The sequence below is a fragment of the Tupaia chinensis genome, unplaced genomic scaffold, assembly GCF_000334495.1.
Source record: "Tupaia chinensis unplaced genomic scaffold, TupChi_1.0 Scaffold000026_1, whole genome shotgun sequence".
Taxonomy (NCBI): Eukaryota; Metazoa; Chordata; class Mammalia; order Scandentia; family Tupaiidae; genus Tupaia; species Tupaia belangeri.
Window position 1 is genome coordinate 1,878,182 of NW_006159456.1, and position 20,646 is coordinate 1,898,827.

At 37.9% G+C, this 20,646-nt stretch overlaps 1 protein-coding gene and 1 non-coding gene across 2 annotated transcripts in view; both read right to left on the reverse strand.

Annotated features, from left to right (window-relative positions):
* Positions 1 to 20,646, reverse strand: part of RAB3GAP2 (RAB3 GTPase activating non-catalytic protein subunit 2) — a 102,193-nt gene that overhangs the window by 49,510 nt on the left and 32,037 nt on the right. The window contains 7 exon segments of the mRNA XM_006140235.3: positions 8,022 to 8,120; positions 11,408 to 11,507; positions 12,912 to 13,013; positions 13,690 to 13,765; positions 13,844 to 13,891; positions 15,688 to 15,769; positions 20,395 to 20,518. Of these exon segments, the coding sequence (XP_006140297.1) occupies positions 8,022 to 8,120; positions 11,408 to 11,507; positions 12,912 to 13,013; positions 13,690 to 13,765; positions 13,844 to 13,891; positions 15,688 to 15,769; positions 20,395 to 20,518 (631 nt within the window).
* LOC114007404 (small nucleolar RNA SNORA36 family) lies at positions 4,764 to 4,894 on the reverse strand. Its single transcript, XR_003549037.1, has one exon. It is a non-coding gene; the product is annotated as a small nucleolar RNA SNORA36 family (small nucleolar RNA).

Here is a 20,646-nt window from a genome sequence, read left to right on the forward strand (position 1 = left end):
ACCATCCCAACAGTGGCGGATCCGCACGAGACCCACCCTTGATCTACCATGAAATGGAATCTACGATCCCTATTGGTGAAAACTAAACTTGCGGCCCTTCCCCCTTTGCTTACAGTGAGAAGATGATGGATACCAGCCCTGCATTACCTCAGGCAAGAACAGGGACTACCCTGCCATTCTTAGGGAAGCCAGACACCAGAGGATAAGTCACGCTGCAGACCTCCACAACACCACTCCTGCTAACCACAAGATGGCTGCTGTGCCGCATCAACTGATGGTCAACTCTGCTTGCCAGAACTGCCTTCCGGAGACTGTATTCCATGGAGACTCACCTACAGTTGCGGAACTGCACGAGACCCACACTTGATCCAACCTTGAATGGAATCTATTTTCCCTATTGTTAAAAACTTTGGACTCCTGGCCCCTCTCCCTCTACTCGCAGGTATCGCATTTTCAATGACCCCTCTGGAGGATAGCTGTCCATAGAAGAGATAGAGTAATTGGGAGAGGGGGAAAGGGCTGAGGGTCAAACATAGGATAAAAAACATATTTATATGTATGAAAGTAGAAATGGAACAGTATTGGTGACGACATGCTTGATTGAGACACTATGCAGTTTATCCTAGATGGGAAACTACACTTGGTGTGTTGTGATGATACTCAGGGAATGAGTGTTAGGCAATATAATTTAATATAAAAAAAATAATAATAATAAGCGGAGGAAAAAAAATGCACATTTGATGACTGAAGAGAGGTGTATGGACACAACTGGGGACTACTTTATAGTATGTGCATTCTACTCCCTGGGGTTTATGCCTAGGATCAGATTTGGATACATGTGTAAGGATATGTCAGCTGTGCTAGCTAGTGGATATATTTAGACAAATTGAGTTCATTGGTAGAACAATTGAATGGGGGGGCGGAAGGCATTGAGGGCAATCATGAATGTCAGGGACAATGGAGGAGGAAGATGGGACATGGCAGAGGGTGGGGATGGGGAACCTAGGATGGCAAAACAAAAGGCAAGGTATGCAGGACACAAAAATTGGGAAATCATTTGCTGAGAACATATATGTTGATGTGCTTGATTGAGCCAATGCACAGTGTATTTTGGATGGAAAATTCATATGTGTGTTGGGATGAGAAAAAAAAAAATAATAATAAAAAAAAAAAAAAGAGAAAAAAAAAAAGTACCTAGGCTGCTTGACACTAATTTCCAAGTCTAGATGTTGGAGTTTGCATCCTGAGGTATTACTTAATAAGCTATTCTGTTCTCTATATTGCTATACAATGGTAGTTGAATCTGGAGGGCTGTCGTCCTTTCAATGACAAGTTTAAGCATTATTTTACATTGATTTAAAGTGATTATAGCTTATTTACAAGACTTCTTCCTCGCCCATATCTCACCAACATATCTACATCTCAATTTTCTTTAAGAGAGATTTTTGCTATAGGGCACATGTGCTTGCTGGAGACAGAGACAGAGAAACAGAAAAAGAGAAATCATCTCCCGGGGGGATGACCATGCCGCAATCCCTTTCCTCCATTCTCTTCTTGGAATTTTAGGGACATATGCATATGCACCCAGTGTGAGTTTCAAGCTGTGGGGTCTGGGACTGTTTTCATTATTAGGAATGATGTAAACATCATTCGCTGCTGAGATAAGATATATACTATAATTACATTTCCTCAGCTGTGAATATTTTTCTAGAGTTATTACCTTGTCATTAAAGGTTTTCCCTAAACATCTGAGAATTTGCCACATTCTGAAATACATTCAAGTTCCTCTCAATATAAATTTCCATAACGTCAAATTAAATTGGATAATTTTCTAGGTCTTTTATAGTGACTAAAGAAGGCCTTTTTGGCAAAGTGATTTATGAACACAGACCTGAGTGAAGCAAGAGAGAAAGTCATGTGACTACCTGGGTAAAGTTTTCCAGACAAAGGAAACAGAGTAATAATTATAAATGCCTGAGGCTGGTGGGTGGCATGGTGGTTGGGGGCTTGATTTCCCACATGGTCAACCACAGTTCGAGTCCTGAGCCCTGCAGCTTAAAAATCACACCAGGAACGCATGTGCATATACCCAAAGTTCTGAGATGAAAATGGTGAAGGGATTCCAGTGGTCATCCCCTCAAGAGATGATTTCTCACTTTTCTTCTTTCTGTCTCTCTCTGGTGGGTACATGCACCCTACTGCAAACAAAACAAACAAACAAATAATGCAAGTGAGATGCTTGTGTGTCTAACAAACAAGGAAATCAGTGTGTTAGAACACAGCAAATAAGGGGGATACTGGCAAAGACAAGGTCAAAGAAGTGTCATAGGCTGGTGAGGTCAAGCCATTTATGCCAGGGCAAAGAGCAGCCAGGAAAGAGATGAAAAGGAAGAAAGGAATGGAACAAGTATGGTGACAAGAAATCAGGAATTCAATTTTGGATATGTTAAGTTTGGATATTCAGGTAGAAATGTTCAGTAGAGAGCTACAAAAAAAAAAAAGGAGCATGAAGCTTAAGGAAGAGGTTAGGACTGGAGACATACAAGGAATATGTTACTTTATTTCTTAATTTTCTTGTTTGATTTTTGAGAGTAAAGGGGTGAAAATATTTATTGTTAAGCCCACATCAATCTAACTTTTGTCATCATTATTACACTTTAACTACTCATATCAAGAGCCAATAAATACGTATATGTTGTTAAATCCAATGGGCCATCTCCCTTTTTTGAATTCTATGAAGTAATCCACAGGTAACCACCCCTTCCCAAATTAATATTCACAATCCCAACTTCTTTCTTGAACTTCAGATTCACACACCCAATATGGCTATTTGATACCCTACCTGAATTTAATTATGTCCAAAGTTAACCTGTAAGAAAGCGTAACTTAATTTGCCCACAGTAAATCTCTTCCCCCTCCTTATTCTCATTTCAGTCAACAGTCTGATCATCCACTCAGTTGCTCAAACTTAAAAATGAAGAAATCCTTGATTTTTTCCTTTTTCTCATTTCTCTAATCTATCCCCTGAAAAGTACAAAATCTATTTCAAATCAGTATACTTCTTTGCATCTTCACTGCCTCCAAAATAGACAAAGCTATCATTCTCTCTTGCCTAAATTATTACAATATACTTCTAAATAGTCTCCTTGATTTCTTCTTCTTTTTTAAAAACTTGCATGAGGGCACACGTGTTGGCTAGAGAGAGACAAAGAGAAAGGGAGAAAGCATTCCCACTGCAGACGGCCACCCAGTAATCCCTTTGTCCATTCTTTTCTCAGGATTTTGGGCATGCGGGCACATGAACCTGGAGTGTTTTTCAAGCTGTCGTGTCTGGGATGAGAACCATGCAGTCAGCCACATGGGGATCCAGTTGTCTTAACCATCATATAACCAGTTGTCCCGCTCCTTGGCCAAAGTGGGGCCAGTGGGTGATATGGTGGTTAAGGCGCTGGACTCCCACATGGCTGACTGCAATTTGAGTTCCAGCCCTGGCAGCTCGCTTTCTCACTTTTCCTCTCCCTCTCTGGTGAGTGCACATGCCAGATAACAAATTTAATAATAATAATAATAATTTTTTAATCAAATTATTCTTAAAAAAAAAACCACAGCAGCCAGAGGGATTTTTTTTTTTTTTTGAGAGGCTTTGCTATAGGGTACGTGTGCTCACCAGAAAGACAGAGACGAGAGACAGAAAGTGAGAAATCACCCCCAAGGGGAGATGGCCACGCAATCCCTTCTCCTCCATTCTTCTCTCGGGATCCTCTTGGGATCTTGGGTACACACGCACACGCACCCGGTGTGAATTTAAGCCACTGGGTCCAGGACTCAAACCATGGCTGACTACATGGGAGTCCAGTGACGTAGCCATCGCTAACTGCTGGTCCCCAGTTAGAAGTATATTTTAACATGTATACTTCTATAACTTAGAATTCATCAATAATATCCTTTGTTTTTAGAATAACATCTCACCTCCTTACGCTAATGGGATCTGAGTCTAGTCTACACCACCAACCTAAACTGTCCTGTTTTCTTCTCACTTTTTTTTTTTGGAGAGATTTTTGCTATAGGGCACGTGCGCTCGCCAGACAGAGAGAGACAGAGAGAGGGAAAGTGTGAAATCACCCAGGGGGATAACCACACTGCAACCCCTTCTTCTCCATTTCCTTCTAGGGATTTTGGGCACTTACACACATGCCAGTGTTTATTTTCAACGTGCTGGATCTAAGACTTGAACCATGGTTGGCCATATGAAAATCTAGCAACCACCACACCACCTGTTGGCCCCTTCCCCTCATTCATTACAGTCAGTCACATGGACCTCCTTTCTGTTCCTTGAACACGTTGAGGTCTTCAGGACTCCCAGGTCTGTATCTTTGCTGCTGCTTCTGCCTAGGATGCTCTTCCTATACCTCTTCCCAGGGTTGGCTCCTTATCCTTTAAATCTCATCCTGAATGTCACTGATCTGGGACGCCTTTCCTCAGCAGTCTATCTACCGCACCCTTTTCCTCTACTCTAACATAACCTCTGCTTGTTTTCTTCACCATGCCTACTAACACTATGGCAGTAACATATTTATTCAGTTTATTCGGTTTTATTTATTGTTTCCCCATAGCCAGAATGTTAAGCTTCATCATGGCAAGGATCCTGTCTGTCCTATATTTCTACACAATTGTTAGTCTCTGGGATGTAACATTTATTTGTCAATAATCTTTACATAAAGATATACATACAATAAAGTTTATTGCATCTTTTTTTTTTTTCATTTTGTAGGCTGGGGATACATGAATAGAATAGTATTTTCTACCCAATCATTTTCCCTAGCCAGTGTCAATGTTCCAAAGTTTAATTAACAGAGCAGGGAAGCCACCCTGAACTGAACTCAACACTTTGGAATTTTGCAGCATTTGTATGATAGCAAAAAAAAGTAAGGATACACGGAGATATTTACCACTAAGGTGTTCATTCCACACAAGAACTATGCGGTGAACAGAAATAAGATTACCTGTATGCCAGACAACTTCTGCTAGCCCCCCCATCCAGATTCACACTCACTCCTTTTCTCTCTCTGCATTCTCCCCCGGAGGCCAGCTTGCAAAGATCACACTGACCTCCAGTTGAGTCCAGACAATGGGCATTCCCATCAGGAGACCAAAGAGAGAAAGGAGAATAAAGTCAGAATATCCACCCTGGCTCCTTCCCTGAAAAGCTGGCTGTGACCTTTGAACAAAAATCATCCTGCCCTCCAGGTGCCGACTCTACTCATTATCTCCAAGTTCTGGAACTGCTTGCTGTTCTCATCTCTTCAGGTCTAGGAGTATTTAACAGCATGGCTGCTAAGAAGCCCCGTTGGCTGTAATATCACTGTGGTTCTCCTACATCTTAGCTTTTTAAGTCATTTCCTGCTAAACAAACCTTCCAATTATCCCCCTTTAAGTACATCATCTGTCTTCTATGAGGACTCCAATAAAATGTGTACATAGCAAAACTGATATGAAGGTTCTCTGTGATATAATGATTAGAAAATATAATATACTTGGTATGATTTAATTTTACTTTGGAAGATATATCTCTACATGACCATATGCGTAGTATACATTGTTACAGTTTGAATATGTCCCCCAAAGTTCATGTGTTGGAAATTTAATCCTCAGTGCAAAAATGCTGAGAGGTGAGACCTTAGGAAGTGATCAGGGGGACCAGCAGTTGGCATAATGGTTACATCACTAGATTCCCATGTAGTCAACCATGGTTTGAGTCCCGGACCCAAGGCTTAAAACTCGCACCGGGTGCATGTGTATGTGTGCCCAAGATTCTGAGAGGAGAATGGAGGAGAAGGGATTATGGAATGGCCGTCCTCTGTGGGGGGTGATTTCTTATTTTCTATCTCTCTGGCAAATGTACGCACAAACCACATAGTAAAAACATCTCTCTCTTAAAAAAAAAAAAGTGATTAAGTTGCGAGAGCTATGCTCCTATGAATTGATGTTAATAATGCAGAGGTGATTGAGTTATCACAGCAGTGGGCTTCTAATAAAAAGACAGGTTCAGCCCCATCCTCTGTCTTGTACACTTGCTTGCTCTTCTGCCTTCAGCCACAGAGTGACACAGCAAGGTCATGCTCTTGGCTTTCCCACCCTCTAAAACTGTGAGAAATAATTTTCTCTTTTTTATAAGCTACATGGTCTGTGGTATTCTGTTACAATAACACAAAGTGGACTAAGACATATATGCATTTCCACACACCAGAAAGTCTGTAGTCTGTGGGTATATTTACCAAAACGCCAGGGGTGTTCCTGTATATTCAAGTTTAAGGGGATTTATTTTCCTTTTCTCTTTATATATTTATTTAATATATGAATTTTTTAAACAAATATACACTAACATTGGTAAATAGGAAAAAAATACCTACATATTTTTAAAGAGTATTTTCTTCTCCACTCCCATTTCTATTAAGTCAGATGCAATAATCTGAATGAGTTTGGTCTTGACTTTTTCACTTCAATCTCTAAACTATACCAAAATGATTTTTCTAACAGTAAATGTGATGCTAGTTCCTTGTTCAAAATTCTCCGATGGCTAGGAGAATGATCTAAAGAAAAATATTTAAATATTCCTCTGCACAGCACACCAAGTCCTTCGAAACCCAACTCCTCTCTGTATCTGTCCTTGCTCTTGCCTGCTATCCGTGGCATGTATTGTTTGTCCAGCACTTTCACTCCCATGCCTATGGATGTGCTGACTGGACTGCCTCCTCTGTGCTTGCTCTCTTGGTCAAGTGCTTTCAATTCCGGCTTAAAGTCAAGCTTCCCGTCCCTCATGCCCTCAAGGCTAGAGATTTTTTTCCTCTGTTCCCATGACAGCTGATCTGTTTGTCTAAAACTGTTAGGTTGTAGTACTGCAGCTACTCTCACATACCACTTCCAACTAGACTCACCTTTAGGGAAAACAGAGACTATGTCTTCTTGTCTCTGTATATCTGATATCTAACAGAGCCCTGAAATACTGGTTACAAAATTACATTAAAGGGCCCAGCAGGTGGTGTGGTAGTAAAGGCACTGCGCTCCATATGGCCAATCACAGTTCAAGTCCCAAACCTGATGGCTTGTTGTTTCACTTTCTCTTTCTTTCTGTCTCTCCGGTCAAGTTAAATAATAATAATAATAATAACTGAAATTAAAATAAAATAATTACTAAAAACAAGTTACATTAAAAAAAATCAAATTATTTATTTATTATTTATTTATTCTGCAAGCAAGATAAAAAGAGAACATGATTTCCTACAATAAAATCTTGAAGCCACCATCCACCCCAGCTTCAGCCAGCTCCAGCTCATTGGTAAGTACCCAATGTACTCAGGGTGGCTCCAGACTTGAACCAGGAACCTCTCTATGTATGACTGCCTCACAGAATGTTATATTTTTACTATTGTGTCACTGTCTAGCCTCAAAAAGGTTACATTTTTAAAAGATGGAATTATATGGCCACTGTATAGACCAAATCTGCCTGCAGAAAAACTAACTCTAATAGTGAGTGACTCAAAATTGAACAATATTGCTTCTGAAGCCATAATTAAATTTTTATTAAAATTGCTACTATTTCTTAAAGGCATAACTTTCTTCTTTCAGGTTTTCCTATAGAGCACGTGCACTCCTGAGAAAGAGAGAGAACAAGAGAGAAGGAAAATGAGATATCCTCCTCCTCTGGGGGCCACACCACAATCCCTTCTTCTTCTCTCTCCTCTCAGTATTGTGCATGCACAAACACATGTGTAGCGTGATTCTCAAGCCACCGGGTCTGGAACTTGAACCACGAAGCTGGCCATGTGAGACCTCCATGCCACCTGCTTGCACCAAAGATATAACTTAAAGACATATGATGATCTGAGTCTGAACTAACTTGTAAATATCTCACTAAAGGCAGTGCATTTTTTTCATAGGAGTAAATGTTCATTTCTAATAAATATTACAACGAAAATGTATAAGAAGTAAATTCCAAAAGAATTTGAACTAGTAATGCTTACCAATACTAGCATGATCAATAATAGTGTCAATATCTTGTAGACCCCATTTCTTATAAGCTAATGGTGGTGGCTGTATGTTCTCATTGCCTGAAGCTGCAGCTGTCAAAGACAAAAATTAGACCATCTTAGTTATAACGGATAAAGTGAAGTTTTATAAAAAAATCATTAACAGTATAATTTATCATTCTGAAATTTCAACTAATAATAATTAGAAGTAATAAAAAAAAGAGGCATAAAGTGAGATTTATTCACACCAAGACAATGCACATTAAATGCAAACATTTAAAACACTAAGTTGGCTGCCACAAAATATTTTGAAACACTCCAGTAATTAGAGAAGATGATTAAAAATCCTACATTACTACCAAAATTAAAAATGAATTCCAACTATAATTAATGCCAAGTAGACAATCTCTCCCTCTTGAATAATAGGTAAAATCCTCATAATAGCAACCAGTGTTTTACTTAGTGAAAACCTGAAGCCTGGTATAGCTGCTAGAGCATACAAATAGCAAGGCCTCTAAATCTAAGTAACTGAGGCCAGACTTGATACGAAGATATGTTAAAGGAGGAGCCAGCAGGTGGAGTATGGCTAAGGTGCTGGATTCCCACATGGCTGACCATGGTTCCAGTCCCATACCCCGCTGCTTGGAAATCAGGCCAGGTCCATGTGTGTGCATGCCCAAAATTTTAAAAGGAGAATGAAGAAGAAGGGATTATGGTGTGGCCATCCTCCCTGGGGGGGGGGGATTTCTCACTTTTCCTCTCTCTGTATCTCCAGTGAGCTCACATGCCCTATGGTTAAAAACCTTAAAAAAATGTTTAAATGTTAAAGGAAATACCATTGCAAAAAAACTAATGAATTATTGGTTTTTAACCATAGCTTCTCAACCTAGTGAGTAATGAAAGGAGAAGCAACACTAATACCTCTTGCCATGGGTTTGTGTACAAGGATCCATTTATTACAGATTTCATGCTACATATTAGAATTCTAGATGTTTCTTCTTCTTCTTTTTTTTTTTTTAATTGCCAAAGGGTAAAATACACTCACTAGAGAGACAGAGAGAGAGAGAGAGAGAACATCTACCCAATGGAACATGGTCATACCTCAGTCCCTTTTCCCTTTCTCCATCCTGCCAGGATTTGGGGAATGTATGCACTCAGGTGTTTTTTAAGCTGCCAAGATTGGGATCAGAACCACAGCCAGTCAAGTGGACTCCATTCCCTTAACCACTAAGCTATGAGGCCTACAGATTGTGGTTTAGAGACTGAAGAAAAGGAGTTTAATAAAGGAAAAATATAATCCTCTAAACATTACAAATTTAATGGTAAAGGCCAATAAAAGACTATTTTTCTGTATGATGAAATAAATGTCACAATAATTTATGCCTAAGTAATCAGAATTCTTATTAGAGCAACTTACAATAAGAGGGCATTAAGTGGCTTAAGTCCTTATGTTCTATGAGTCAGAATGGCTTCATGGTCTTATATACAGCAAATAAACAGGAATTCAAACATGGTGAAAAATTAAATGGCTGACAATACCAATTTTAACAAATTGTCTTTTTCTAGTTTATTTTATTAGGAGAATTCTTACCAACAGAGAAAGGCCAGTCTCTTTGGACATATATATAAATGGTAACTATTTTATTTTATTATTATTTTTTCATTTTAAAAAATAAGTATTTATTGACCTTTATTTATTATTACTGTTTTTAAGTTTCTATATGTCACATGCATTCACCAGAGAGACACAAAGAAAGGGGAAATGAGAAAACAAGCCACGAGCTCCGGAACTTGACATGTGTTTGGCCATGTGGGAGGCCAGCGCCTTAACCACTACAACACCTCTTGGCCCCAGGGTGACTATTTAAATGTTCTCAATAAAGTTTATGACAAGTTAAATTTAAATAATTTAAAATAGATATTAAAATTCAAAAAAATTCCTACTTAATAAAAATAAGGTAACAGTAAAGAACCACATAACCACAACCTTGAAATTTTACCAATCACAACTTGCTAAAATAGACAAAGAAAAATGTCCTAATGTAATATAGGTTACTGTATTTTTCTCCTAGAAGAAATTGCTTATTTTGCATCTTATAGCTTAGTCTGGATTTATAAATAGTTATTATGAAACAGCAAACATACCATAATTAATCTATGTTTTCAGGGCGCTATCTCTACTATTTAGGAGTTAAGTTTTGTTTTAGGGCCACTAATGCTTCTCTACTCAATTCCAGAAGAAAAAGCAAAGTCAGTGTTATTATTGCTATGTTCATAGATTTAAACTTTCATTTCCCATATTTTTAGCACTCTAAAATTGAGATCTTAAAATCTATGGCATGTGTTTCATTGGTAACATTTTTTCTTCTAAGTGGTATGTATAAAATAATAGTGCATTTTACAATAAATAGAATTTTGAGTTTAATGAAATACAATATCCTCTTTCTAAGATAATAATGGCAACAGTGTGAACTATGGGCAGTAAAAGTAATTGATTATTGGGACCAGCAGTTAGCGTAATGGCTATGTCGCTGGACTCCCACGTAGTCGACCATGGTTCGAGTCCCGGACCCGGCAGCTTAAAACTCACACTGGGCATGTGTGCGTGTGTGCCCAAGATCCCAAGAGGAGAATGGAGGAAAAGGGATTGCGGCATGGCCATCCCCCCGGGGGGTGATTTCTCGCTTTCTGTCTCTCTGTCTCTCTCTGTCTGGCGAGCGCACGCGCCCTATAGCAAAAACCTCTCCAAAAAAAAAAGTAATTGATTATTTGAGCAAATTTCATCCTTAAGTCTGGAAATAACAGTTACTTGCCCATATGTACACTAAGTTTAAGCCTCTAGTGTTTCCTCTTCAGAAGTATTCCACATTAGCAATAAGCAGCTGATGATAATTCTCTGCTGGGTCTTGTCTATAGTGAGGAAAATTCCTCTTGCACTCAGTGGTATCTTTATGCTCAATGCAGACTAGAAGCAATGTAGATGCATAAGATTTTAGTGTATTGGCTCTACAGCTGCTGATCTGGTAAGCTATTTGATAGTTCAGCTGGATGCCACTAATTACTCCAATGCTGATTATCAATACAGTTGTAAGTCTCTCTCCTAACTAGTCAAGCATATCGGTAAATTAGTGAAGAAAATCACTGTTTCTGTGCTAGCCAAACTCTCCATTGGCAACAGGTACAGGGCATTGATGTTCAGGCCTTGCCTTTAACTTACTAAGCTATTTATCCAACAATGTACTCCCCTATCTACAGAAGGGGTTTTCCTTAACCCTAGTACAGGAAGCCATTTTATTTAGAAGACATAATTAATTCTGTAAGTAGATCACAAAAATAAAACAAATATCATAAGTTATGTATTTCTTGTTAAAAAAACTTACCTTTTGCTACCTGATTTCGACAAGCTCGAAGAGACTGAAAAAGGCTAAATCCATCAATAGTCACAATGGCAGCTGGATATAAGATACTCAACTCTTCATTCTATTTAAGAATAAAATAATAAGTTTCCATCAATGGATGTGCCAAAATAATCATATCTTTTTATTATGCCCGAATGTCACAAATAATGCAAAATAAAAAATACTGTGACTAAACTGTCCATCATCTAACACATAACACAACAGCAGACAGAGGAACAGTAAAATTAAATGGAAACTTAATTTTAGAATGCCTTTCAGCTAAAGATTTGTGCAGAATTTTTTCTGTCCATATAAATTAGCCTTTAATTAGGTATCTCTTCATATTACCAATTACTTCACTTGTTGGTATTAGTAAACATTAGTCCAATCTCTCTGGCTAGACTGCTTAGTTTCTCTTATAGGTCCATCCTCCCATAATGAAATTTAAATCCACAAACACATACAGAATATACATTTGATTACTTGAAATCCTTTCTGAGTAGTATAAAAAAAGGAAAGTACATTACATAGTTTTGACAATGTACACTGCAAACTAAAGAAAAGTATACTGGCTTCAGTGGCTCTGTAATTATTTTTTGACTATAAGACAACCAAAATTGTACATGGTACTTAGGAAGAAGTGAGAGGCTTAGACATTCAACAGTGTTATTTCTCAGTCAAAATCTTCAATGCATAGAAAACACTTCCCACTACAAACCAAAACTTAACCTGTTTTCTGAACAATAATGAACTTCAAAGTAATAATGTGAACAATAAGAGTACAACTGTTTTCTTTTATTATAAGTAATTTTTATGTCTAAGTTAAAAGTAAAAAGTTAAAAAGTTATACAACACCACATTGTGCCTTAAGTCTATAGATTTGGCTCATAACTATTTTACTAAATAAAGAAAAGCAAGACTGGTATTCTGTGATGCTTACAGGCGGTGGAGGAGGGTTGGGGGCAGAGAGAAAGCACATCCCAGTGAGGTGTGGTAATGTTACAATCCCTTCTCCATTTCTCTATCCTGTCAGGATATGGAGCTTGTATGCATATATGCCCGGCATGTTTTTTCAATCCTCCAGGGCTGATATTCACACTGTGAAGTTCGCCATGTGGGGCCTGGCTTCTTTAACCATTAGGCTACAGAGCCAGCCCAAGATTGGTATTCTTTACTTGGCTACATATAAATTATATTTTTATAAAATGACAGCACAGCTAACTTTTGACCACAAGACAAAGATAGCTTTGTATTTCTACCCAATAAAGAGAGAAACACCTTAAGAATAATGTCATTCTTATTTTGAATATAATCTTTCTTTTTTTTTTTTTTTAAGAATTATTTATTTTAATTTGACCAGACAAAGTGACAGAGAGAAAAATCAAGTGACCAGGTCTGGGCCTTGAACTGCAGTTAAGTCATGTGAGAGTCCAGCGCCTTAATCAGCACAACATCTGCCAGCCCCAAATGTAAGCTTTTACACTACCTGCTCAGTCACGCCAGGATGTCGGGGGATTTCATAGGTCCTGCATTTAAGCTGAAGTACTGGGTCCTCATTCAACAGTTGTGCTAGCAAGAGCACACCACTCTAGGAGGAAGCACAAAGAAGGGCCCTGCTTGTTTTCTTACCAAAGAAAAAACTTGAACAGGTATGGCCAGAGAGTACCAATTTCCCAACAGTTTTCCATGGATGCCAGATAGAGTCAACACTCCGTATCCACAGGTTCTGCACTCACAGATTGAACCAACCATAGATTAAAAACCTTAGGTTGTTAATGATTTGTACTATGTAGTTAGGCATATGATAGATTCATCTATATTGAATGTGTACAGACTTCTCTTCTTGTCATCATTACCAAAACGTAGTACAACTACTTACAAAGCATTTACATCATATTAGGTACTATGAGTAATTTACAGTTGATTTAAAGTATATGGGAGGATGTACACACGTTATATGCAAATATTATGACTTTATATATAAGAAAATTGAGTACCCACAGATTTTGGTATTTACGGAGGTTCTGGAATCAAATCCTCACATAGACCAAGGGGCAGTAATATGCCTTTTCAGAAGAATACAGTTTCTCCGCTCTGTATCTTCAACCAGAAATTTCCACCACTTGTCTTGGCCTCTAGCCCCATAAAGCATCAACTACACATTTCCATGAAGCAGGAAACGAAGTCACAAACCAGCATAATGGAAATGTTTAACAAGGTATTACATTCAAATTTTAGTGTTTTCTGTTAAACACTCAACTTACCTCAGTGTAAAAGCGTACATAACCTGAAGTAAAACCCACTACAATGCAGGTCCAGTCAGGACGTCCAGTAGAACTCCTGTTACAAACAAAATTTATAATTTTAATACTTTAAAAATCAAAGCAAAGATGACACATAACTATCATTTTTCCTTACCTCTTTTGGCTTGCCAGTGGGATACACAGAGCACTGGTTACACGTTCCCTAAAAAAAAAAGAAACCACATGCAGACTGGAAATATCTGTCAAGAGGTCATAAACTAAGCCTCAAAACTAAAATACTTATTGCTAACTTTTTTTCACAGTCTGAAACCTGTGACCATCACATTCGGAACCTGCCCAGTTATGTCATACGAGGTATTCGCGAAACAGAAATAATCTTTTTGCTTTTTGTTTTCATTTCCTTTTCTTTATTTCTTCCTTTCTTCCTACCTTCCTTCATTTCGTTCTTTTAAAGTTTTTGCTCTAGGGGGCATGTGTTTGCCAGAGAGAGAGACAGAGAGAGGGAAAGTGAGAAATCACTCACTGGGAGGATAGACATGCCACAATCCCTTCTCCTCCATTCTCCTCCTGAGATTTTGGGCATGCACGCACATGCCCAGCATGATTTTCGGGCCACCAAGTCTGAGACTCAAACCAAGGATGGCTGTGTAGGAGTCCAGCACCTTAAACACATGTTACCTGGTGGCCCCTTTGCTTGCTGATTGTAAAGTAATATATTTACTTTGCATTTCTTTCTGTCTTCTTCCTTTTTTAAAAATAAATTGTCAGAAAGCATGTGTTCTTGCCAGAAAAAGACAATGGGAAAGGAAAAGCATCCCCCCCACACATATTCACAATGGGTTATGGTCATGCCATAGTCTCTTCTCCTTCACTTCTTTATCCTATCGTGACCCTGGGCACACATGTATATGCCCCTGGCATGATTCTCAAGCCTTTAGTATTGAACTAGAACGATGGTCAGCCATGTGGGACCTGGCTTCCTTAACCACTAGGCCATGCGGCCAACCTGCTTTACATTTCTAACAGACCTTAAATGTCTTTATAATGCTTAAAGTGACTTAAGGAGAAATATTATAATTTATTTTGATAATAGCAGAAAACATTTTCATTGAGCACTTACAATTGAGCCAGACATTAGTGGGTACTCTTACCTGGTTGTTTTTTTTTTTTTTAAAAAAAAAGAATTATTTTATTTTACCTTATTTATTTATTTACATTAATTTGACCAGCGAGGGACAGAGAGAGAGAGAAAGAGAGAGAAAGGGAAAGTGGGAAAATAAGCCACCAGGTCCAGAACTCGAACTGTAGTCGGCCATGTGTGAGTCCAGTGCCCTTAACCACTATACTACCTGCTGGCCCCACCACCTCACCTGCCGGCCCCACTACCTGATTGTCTTTAATTTAAAATAAAAGCTCAAGAATCTTCTCATTCATTACAACTCATATAGTTTTCAGCCATAAAAATTTAATCAAAAGCAGTTTTTGGCTCAAGGTTCAAGGCTAGCAGCTCAATCACAGAAACACACTAGGTATCATGGTTTTAAATTTTCACCAGGTTCACAGGAAACCTGAATGTACCCACTTGAATTTCTGAAGTACTCATGAGTTTTAAGAATTAATGTAGCACCATCCCCTTTGAGTACAAGCCCAGTTCCATGAAAGCAGAAAAGATAATGCTTGCCTCTGACTTTTTTGAATGAATAAAATTAGTAATGAAGAACAGAGGAAGAAAAGATAAAGTGTAAAATGGTTTTACAGGATTTTTTTCTGAATCCTTCCTTAAATTTCCTTCAAAGAGAATTTTAAAAAGAATAATAATCATGTGATAAGTTAAATTGAAATTTGTTGACTGATTTATTCGCTACAACCTTTAAAGCTGGAATGCACATACATCTACTAAACATTCCAAATAATGAAACGTCTTAATAGACTCACTCATAAGTCAAACAATTTTATACATTTAGCACATAGAGAAATAAAAAATTAACTGGCACTTACCCTTCTTCAACATTTAAACAGCCACTCCAACCAACAGCAAATTGCATTTCTTCCTTTCCTTTATCACCATATTTCCATTTTGCTGGAAAAAAAAATTAAGATATCATATAAAAGGGACCAGCAGTTAGCGTAATGGCTATGTCACTGGACTCTCACATAGTCGACTCACATCGAGTCCCGGACCCGATGGCTTAAACACACCAGGCGCGTGTGCGTGCGTGCCCAAGATCCCGAGAGGAGAATGGAGGAGAAGGGATTGTAGCGTGGCCATCCCCCCTGGGGAGTGATTTCTCACTTTCAGTCTCTATGTCTCTCTCTGTCTGTCTGGCGAGCACATGCGCCCTGTAGGAAAAACCTCTCCAAAAAAAAAAAGATATCATATAAAATAACTTTGTAGTACACCAAAACAGTAATTTCAAATTTCACATTTTCCTTGTAGAATGTTGAATACAAAATTTAATACTTCTTTATTAGCTGATTTATCTTTTTATAAGTAAATAAAAGATAATGCTTAAAAAATTTTAAAAGATTTTTATAACACCACCACTTCAAGTCTTTAGTGTCTTCCTCCAATTAAACCCATATAATATTGTCACAAAGTTTTTCATTTCTATGCATCATCCTACCTATTTTATTTATAAGACTATTTTCATCTTCAGATAACACAGAACATTTTCCCATTAGATTTATTCTACTAGAAGGTAAATTCGCTTTAAAAGACCATTCCATGACCATTTTATATATATAGTCTTATTTAACCGCTGAGGTTTTTCATACTCTATTTCTATAATCTTAAACCTTAATTTAATCTTCAACAAAAATTATGCATTGAAAACTTATGCCTACGACACAAATCTACTGCGTTTTCCACTTAGAGTTGAGCCGTCGGCCATTTTTAGCTCTGACTGCCCCTTGCAAGTTCTGGGCAGTGCCCACTAGTGCCTCTGAGAGACAGCTCAAGTATCTGCAGCCAAGAAAGAAAAACAGAGGAAGCAAATAGAATAGAAAGAAAAAAAAGGAAGAGACAGAAAAATAAAAATGATAGGAAGTAAAAGATTAGATAATATGTAAAACAAACTACAGACGCTACCACATAATGTGTATAACAGAAAATACATTTTTTTCTTTCCACCTTATCCATTTTCTGTTCTATTTTATCCATTAAAATGAAAGTCACTTAAAATAATTTTACTTACGCACTAGAAATACAGCTTTTTGCTCCCGAGCTATAACCATAAGATCATTCGTTGGAGATAAGGATAAAACACAGTCTTGAAGCCAAGAAGATTTGTGTGTTTTCCAAGTATTTCCGTCTTCTTCCTGTGGATAAAATGACAATTACTCTATATGCAAAAACACGGAGTATTTCAACTTAGTTTGTCTGCCTTGAGAGGCAACAGAGAAGAAGAAAAGGAAAAAGAAGTCTTCCCAATTTTTTTGAAGAGTTTATAGTATTTCTTTTCAAAACATGTCAAAGATGACATGTTTTGAAAAGAAACAAACAATAAACAAAATATACATTATAAATAAATCTCAGTCTTGACTATTAATGCAAAAATTTTAAATGCAAACAAATAAAAGCTAACATGGAATTAAAAAAAAAATTCACATAGGAATCACTTCAAGATTTTTTCTCTTCTATAACCCTGTTCATCTTTCCAAGTAGTTGTAACAACTCTTTAACAAAACGCCTATCTTCACTTGGGATTTGACTATTCTTTTTTGCTTCTAATTGCCAGAGAGTGCATGCAATCATGAGAGAGAGGAAGTGAGGGAGGGAGGGAGGAAAAGGAAGAGAGAGAAAAACAGAGAGGAGAAAAGAGAAAGCACTCCCCAATAGGGGTTGGTCATGCAGCAACTCTTTCTCCATTTCTCCACCCAGCTGGGATACTGGCCATGCACGCCCATGTGCTCAGTGTGTGGATTTGAAATACAGTCAGTCATGTGGGATCAGGCTCCCTTAACCACTGTGCCACAAGACTAAACCTTTGATTCTATTCTCACAGTCAGTGAAAAGCTTTTTCTCAAAAAAGGACTATCTTATAAATACTTTATTTCTTGTAAAAGATTAATCTCTGAGCTGTAGTATCTTGAACATATGAGCATCATAATATTGAGATATATAAGTGCTCTTTTAAAAATACTTTTTCTTCTACTTTCTGTCTTTCCATTTGAAGTTACAGTTCCTTTGGCAATCCCATCTACTCTGATTTTTACCTTTCTTTTTTTTTTTTTTCGAGAAGTTTTTGCTATAGAGCATGTGCGGTCGTTAGATAGAGATAGACAGAAAGCGAAAAATCACCCCCCAGGGGGGATGGCCACACCGCTATCCCTTCTACTCCATTCTCCAATTGAGATCTTGGGCACACACACACACATGCTCAGCGTGACTTTTAAGCCACCGAGTCTGGGATGCGAACCGCGGTCGACTACATGGGAGTCCAGCGACATAGCTATTACGCTAGCTGCTGGTCCCTGATTTTTACATTTCAAAGTTATTGCAATTGAAAGTCTTACTACTCTCAGCTACTTATTTATTCTGTGATTGCATTTCTGCTAAACTAGACTAGAAGCTCTCTAGCTAGTAATTTTTACATCTTATATTACTCTAGCTCCACATGTAGCACAGTCCACTAACAGCATCTATTTACAAAGATCCTTGAATAACCAGTTATCTATTCTTGCACATAAAACTGTATGGCAGTGAGCAATCAATTCAAAGCTAATATATTCCATCTCTAGCAATGTTTTCCCACTATTAATATTAAGATTTGGCAGTTTAAGAGTCTAGCTAATATTCATGATGGGTACAAATTTGAAAGATACGAGAAGACAGAATTTCACTATATCACAGTCTACATAGATGGGTCTAGAACTCAACATCAAATGTTCAATTCTGTTCAAATTGTTTGCCACCGTCCCAACAAATGGACTATTAGCTATTCAAGAAGCAAATATGAACTTTGCCCCATAAAGACTAACCACGATTAAACCCTGAGAAATAGACAGATGTCATTGACTTAGAAGCAAATTCAGAGAAACTATTCCACAATCATTGGTTATAACCCTAACCCTGCTTAGCCATCTCATAGAAGCATGTTTCTCGTTACATGAAATCAGAATAAAAATTCATGTGAATTAGCATTATAGTTTAATGTACTGGTGACAGGATAAAGATGTAGAAACCCGAAATCCGTCACACTTCACTGCATGTGCTTTGCTATGGCTGCTCTACCTCTCCATCTTTTCTTGTGACTATGAGAGTGAAAGTATGTATCTTCCTAGTTTGTCACAGTAAAACCAGATGTGTGCAAGTGGGCGTTTCACATTATAGACTGCCATATTGCTATACTACACACACACCTCATATCATCACATCACTAGGGTTTGATGTGCCATGAAATTCTAGATCTAAAAATTTAGTCATGCTTCTGAGGAATGATTCTACTGGGTCATTGGAAAAGTCATGAAGTATTTTTTTGTTTTTCTTTGCAAAAATGCAACATGACTTTTCCAATGACCTAATCTGTCACAAAATGCAACACTGTGTGTGCTCTTAATACAAACTCCATACCTATCCTGATCCATAGCTACATAGGGGAACAGCTGTAATCCAACCTCCTCATCCCATGTAATTCCAAAGTAACTACTTTATGGCTAAGGCACAGTCAATGTATCAGATTTAATAAGAAAAAAGGCTTCTAGTGACCATTAACAAACCAAATAGTATCCTTAAAATTATAAATACAGGTAAAAATGTGTTATTTCTCCATAAACTTAGCTACTTTGCCATGAATTAGCTTTAAACATAAACATTGAATAGATGATTGACACATATTTATTAAATTCAAAAGTTCCTAAGTACAACAAGAAATGTAAGAGCTAAGAAACATAACAGCAAGCTCTGCCTTGAAAGTACTAAAACATTGGAAAGTTTATAGTTTAGCTCAGGGTCTCTCAACCTCAGCATTATGACATTTTAGGGTGGACAGTTCTTCATTGAAGGAGATTTTTTCTATACATTGTAGCATGCTTAGCAGCATCCCTGGCCTCAATTCACCAAATGCCCATAGTGTCATCAGCTGTGACAACCAAATGTAGCTCCAGGCATTGGAAAATATCCGCTGGGGAGCATAATGCCCAAAGCTGAGAACCACTGATTTATCTGATATTTCAAAACAATACTGCAATTTTAAAAAATCATCAAATTAACTTAACAGGTACAAGATAGTGTGCACAAAGGACCTAGAACTGTTTGTCTGTAATGAGACAAACGGTCTCTCACTCACACATCTCATAGTCCTCTCTTGGCCATCTGATGAACTATGCAGTCTTATAAAGAACTGGAGGGACCAGCAGTTAGTGTAATGGCTATGTCGCTGAACTCCCATGTAGTCGATCGCAGTTCAAGTCCTGGATCCAGTGGCTTAAACTCACGTCAGGCTTGTGTGCCCAAGATTCCGAGAGAAGAATAGAGAAGAAGGGATTGCGGTGTGGCCATTCTCCCTGGGGGGTGATTTCTCGCTTTCTGTCTCTCTGTCTCCTTCTGTCTCTCTGGTGAGCACACACGCCCTGTAACAAAAACTTCTCCAAAAAAAAAAAAAAAAGACATACCAGTCCTTATAAAGTGTTTAATGAAGGAAATGACTTCATCATGAGGCTCAGGTTGAGAGGAAAGAATTTGCATTTGAACACAATTTTACTTACGCACTAGAAATACAGCTTTTTGCTCCCGAGCTATAACCATAAGATCATTCGTTGGAGATAAGGATAAAACACAGTCTTGAAGCCAAGAAGATTTGTGTGTTTTCCAAGTATTTCCATCTTCTTCCTGTGGATAAAATGACAATTACTCTATATGCAAAAACACGGAGTATTTCAACTTAGTTTGTCTGCCTTGAGAGGCAACAGAGAAGAAGAAAAGGAAAAAGAAGTCTTCCCAATTTTTTTGAAGAGCTT